At 36.8% G+C, this 5,054-nt stretch overlaps 1 protein-coding gene across 2 annotated transcripts; it reads right to left on the bottom strand.

Annotated features, from left to right (window-relative positions):
- Positions 1–312: 312 nt before the first annotated feature.
- On the bottom strand, positions 313–3,628 carry LOC126584900 (probable pinoresinol-lariciresinol reductase 3). Of its 2 annotated transcripts, none has more exons than XM_050249276.1 (5): positions 3,310–3,628; positions 3,090–3,224; positions 2,334–2,571; positions 2,034–2,237; positions 313–728 (listed from the first exon to the last, which is right to left on the bottom strand). In XM_050249276.1, exons 1-5 carry the CDS (start codon positions 3,490–3,492, stop codon positions 547–549), a joined length of 942 nt encoding a protein of 313 aa, XP_050105233.1. In that variant the 5' UTR covers positions 3,493–3,628; the 3' UTR covers positions 313–546. The 2 variants fall into 2 exon arrangements, with proteins under 2 accessions (XP_050105233.1, XP_050105234.1); XM_050249277.1 differs by having other exon boundaries at positions 313–713; positions 3,310–3,625.
- Between the last annotated feature and the right edge of the window lie 1,426 nt (positions 3,629–5,054).

The following is a 5,054-nucleotide window of genomic DNA, read 5'->3' on the forward strand; positions in this document are numbered from 1 at the left end:
AGTGAAAATGACAGTTGGACCTACCGTGACATACCTGACTTCCAAGTGATAGGATTGCAAGTTTTTACAAGAATAATGTTTAGGTGAAGATAAGCCTTTAGATAACCAGCCCAACTATGAGTCGAGTCACCTAACAAACTCTAACGAGTAGTTTGCTCACTCCGCTGTGCACCCAAATTTGAATTAATCAACATATAATTTCATAAGTTGCAAAACTGTATGACCACCAACCAACAAAACATAGTTCCCAACTACGAATTCCTTACCCATTTACATGTCTGAAACGAAAATAAAAGGAAAAGACTAAGAAAATGGGGAAAAAAACCTAGTTTCATTTAACTTTGGAAGCCATGAGAATCAACGGTGCTACTCCCATACATGTGTAAAAACATGAACAATTTTGGTATCATTCCTACATTTTCCTGTATCTAAATATTTGCACCCAAACAAGTACACTGCCCAAGTTGTTGAATTGAAATCTACGTACTTCATCAAACATTTAAAAAGCAGTTCAGCCTACAAAACTGAAGGAAAAACAAAATGCTCTTACAAAAGGGTGTCTAAATATTGACTGATTGTAGTGAAATTCTGCTGCGGATACAGTTTTGTCCCATCTACACCACCAGATGACTCAATATCAAAGTAAGTTTGATCTCCCTTTATGAAAGCAGAATATATGAACACCATCTCCATGTTGTCAGGATATGGTGTATCTGCGATGCAACAAGCTACATTTTGTTAGTACAGAGCTAGTTAACAAAATGAGGAACAAATAAAGAAGTTTAAACGATTTATACATGATTCAAACTACACTCTACTGAGAACAATAAAAGAGCAGAGCACATGATTGAGCTTGCCGTCACAACAAGAGAGATGGACTAATAATCAAAGAGAACAAAAATGGCTGCCACATCAAGAGACTAGGTGGCAGCCATGTCAGCTGGCCATCCAGCGATACATCAAACTGTCAAGCAGAGTATGGTTGAATAACATTGGAGCAAAATAATTATTCGAACCAGCTTCAGCCTGCAACCTAAAGCTTAAATTGTTTATTTAGTTGTTCTTATAAGGCAACCAAAAAAAATTCTTCTCAAAAACTTTTCAACTTGGGAATTTTCTTTGAAGCTTTTATCTTTTTCTTGCACTTTTTGAAACATCAGTCTCTTGGATTTTCCTGTACACTCTTCTATATTCGTGGTAACAAAGCTTCAACCTAACAGTGTATTTGTGACCCAAATCCAAGCTAAAGATGAACAATGATTTTGATTGTAAACATTCAACAAAGATGACTCATGGTTGATCATGAATTGGCAAAAAGTTCAGAGACCATACGAGCTTTAACACAAATCTCTCTGTTCTCTATGAAAAAATAGTAGCGAATCTCATGATCCACCAATCTTACAAATAGCTCTGTGTCTTGTACATGTTATATTTCAAGTAGTAAAGAAAAAATATCTCCTGGACATACAACAGAATTTATCGGACCACATCAATCTTGTGCATACATTCTTCATTTCATGTCCATCTCTTTTTGCCATGTTAAAAGTTGCTTGGTGTAATTGTTCTTTTGATTTTACTTCTCACTTATAAAACCCAAAATAAACTAATAATGACAAAGAACAAAGTCACAACCATGTTAGCAACCATGTTAGCATCGTTGTTGCTAGGCTTATAGCATCCTTGTTTCAAAGTCACAAACAATTCAATCTTTGAAACAAATGGCTCTTTTGATTTTATAGGTGCTTGAAACAATTCAATCTTTTCCACATTCCCAAGCTTGACGTGTAGAAAAATGACACTGACATATTGGACAAACTCCAACCACAATCTAAAAACTTACAAGATTAATTGGTGATCAGATCATCTGATTTGTGTATGTTTGGCAATGAATTGCACTTTAGTCTCAGCCATTTGTTTTCCTCTATTTTGGATTTTTTTTTTATCCCTAACCTCAAAAGTAATGTCATATATGCCACATTAAGTGCACCAAGCAATCAGTTTGAATACCAAATAATATAAACTAGAAAAGTTACCTTTAACTCTCTCAAGAAGCTCTTCTTCTGATACAAATACCTTGTCAAGCTTCTTCCCAATCTTACTCTCCCAAATCTCAACAAGTTCATTCATCGAGTAAACATTCCCTGGCGGCCTTAAGTACACCACCTTATTCAAGGTTCGTGGATCATCCAATGCTCTGATAGTGAATGCAGCAACATCACTTTCCTTCACAAAAACACCTGCAAACCAAACCACAATGCTCATCATCATTAGCAACAGCAGCAGCAGCAGATGATCAAAACACATTCTTGCTAACCCAGTACCCCTAGACTAACCTTTAGTATTCCCGTCTCCGAAAATTGTGACTTTGTCCCTTGGAGGGACCTTGAGGCCTGGCTGAACAAGCTGAGGAAGCAAATAGCTCATGTAGAAATTGCAGGAAATGTAAGTATATGGAATGCCATTGGTTTCCACAAAACGCCTAATCTCAGCTTTCTGCTCATAGAAGTTGTGGTCCATGCCTGATATTCTAGTTTTATCTGGGTCCAATCCAAATTCTGAGGGAATAAACCTCTGAGTAGGGAGTTCAAAAAAGAAGAAAAGAAAAGCAAATGAACTTCAGCCAGCCAATTTTTTGTATAAAAATTTCTATTCGCTTTTGCTAAGCAAAACAAAAAATTTAGAAAAGTTTGTGTGCTCCCTGAAAATGCATTTGGATTCATTTTGCAAGGATGCACTTAATAGGTTCTTCTTTGAAAAAGCAGTAACAATGCTTACCTAACTCAAAACCCTTCTAACTTTTCCAACCAAATATGGCTAAAAACACTTCAGGTTATCTGAAAGCACTTTTAATCATCTTAGAAGTAATCCCAAACTAGTACTTCTGTAGGAATTACTTTATGTTCATAAACATTTCATTAGTTTATTACAAGCACATTTAAATTTAATTAAAAATTCTTCTAAGCATTTGGCATGTGCTTCTCTAGCAATTACTTAATACTTGCATAACTCAAAAGCATTTTCGGTTATCAGAAAGCGTTCCAAAAGCAATCCCAAGGAGGCAATCACTAAAATACAGAAGGGTGCCAAACCTTGATGCAGCCAGCTTGTTTGATAACTTGGATAAGGAACTTCTGACGGAGGACCTGTTTGGCCGAAACAGCACATATTACCACATCCACTTGCTTCACCGCTGTCATTAGGCTCTCTTCGTCTTCCAGCGAACCCTGAAACACATAAAAATAAACATTTTTCTTAAATATTGTTCCACCATTTTTAAGAGAAAAGTTAGAGAGAGAGAGAGAGAGAGACTTGGAGGAGGGTGACGCCGGCACTGGAGAGAGAGTGAAGCTTATGAGACTTGTGGGGGTCGGAGAAGGTGGAGGGTCTGACGAGAGCGAATGTTGGGTGAGAGAATTGGAGGGCGGCTTGGGCCAAATGGTGACCCAGATTTCCTGTTACTCCGATTATCAGTACCCGGCTCTTCCCCTCCATTTCTCGAACTCAAACACTCAGATCCCAAAACTTGAAAACTTAACTTTCCTTTTATCACAAAATAAGAACTCTCCAATTTCACTTTTTGCAACTTTTTCGAGGATCCTCGAAACAAACGACAATAACTGCGTTGAAATGTAACTCCTTTTGTTATTGTGAATAGATTCCTTTTGTTACAATAACTATATTGAATTGATAAAGAATACTTACAATTAAAAATACATACCCTTTGTTATTGCCGTTATTGCCAATGGTAATTACAATTAAAAATACATTCCTATTATGGAAGTGATAAAGATAATGCTGGTTAGATTAAATTTCTTGTCTAAATTGCTAGAATAAGTGATGTGTCAACAATAAAAAATAAGCATGTTAATCAACACTTAATTAATAATTCAATTATTAACTTCCATGTCATTTAACTTACAAAATTTAGTCTACACATTTAGTCTCCTAGCATTACCCATTGATAAATTAGTATACTACCCTCCTATTGGACGATCTTGATCATAAGAGTGGAGCAAAGACACCCATGACATGGCTAGTGGAGACCCTTAGTAAGAAAGTCAACATGTTGATCACCGGTAGAAATGTAGTACACTCTATGACTATTGGGAGCCACCTTTTCACAAATAAAGTGATAATTAAGTTCAATATGCTACGTCTGTTTTTACTCAAAAAAAATAGTTACCCTTTATTAGGGTGTGGTTATTTGGATTTTTTTCTTGGAATGTAATTATATAATTTCTGGATAACTCCCAATTTGCCCTCGAATTATCATCCAAGTAGAAATTGTCCTTAAATTATTTTAAAAAAAGATTGCGACCTTTCACTCTCTCTTGACCCTTCCTCGCTTGTTTTTTTTTTTTTTTCAACTTCTCCAAACCCTAGCTGCGCCCCTTGGCCTGCTTTTAACCCCCTCTTGTGTGGTGCTTGTTGTGAGCAATGAGGGAAGAAACAAATGGCAACATTATTACCAACATTAAAACGTGCAACAGACAAAAGATTTTTACTTAAAGAATGAACTAGAAAAACATTTTTGAGTGCATAAGGTAGATTTTGACCCGAATTATTACCATTGTATGTATGTGTGTATTCTAAATATGATGAGTAGGTTCAGCCATGTGATGAGTAGGTCTAGTGTTGAGATATCAAGTGTTAGGGTCATGATACTGAACTACCTGAGAACCAGCAAACAGGAAAAGGAATATGGGCTGCCACCATAACGACGAGGACAACTATGAGATGAGTGTCGCTGGGTTGAACACATGGAGCACCAAGGAGTTGGCCCAATGCCTAGGATCATTGGAGAGGCCCAATTATTTCTATTAGAGGAGGAACTACGAGTAGTACCATCCCAAGTAGGCCTGGCAATTCATGACACGACCCGATAACCTGACACACCATGACACGAAATTAACAGGTATTCGGGTCGACAAGATAACGAATCGGGTCGTTATCGGATAACCCGATAAGCACCTGTTAAGATAACGGGTTGGTTCAGGTATACATGTGGGTAACACGATACATGATAAGCAAAAATATTAATTTTATAACCCTAA

The sequence above is a fragment of the Malus sylvestris genome, chromosome 10 (assembly GCF_916048215.2).
Source record: "Malus sylvestris chromosome 10, drMalSylv7.2, whole genome shotgun sequence".
In the NCBI taxonomy this organism is placed as follows: Eukaryota; Viridiplantae; Streptophyta; class Magnoliopsida; order Rosales; family Rosaceae; genus Malus; species Malus sylvestris.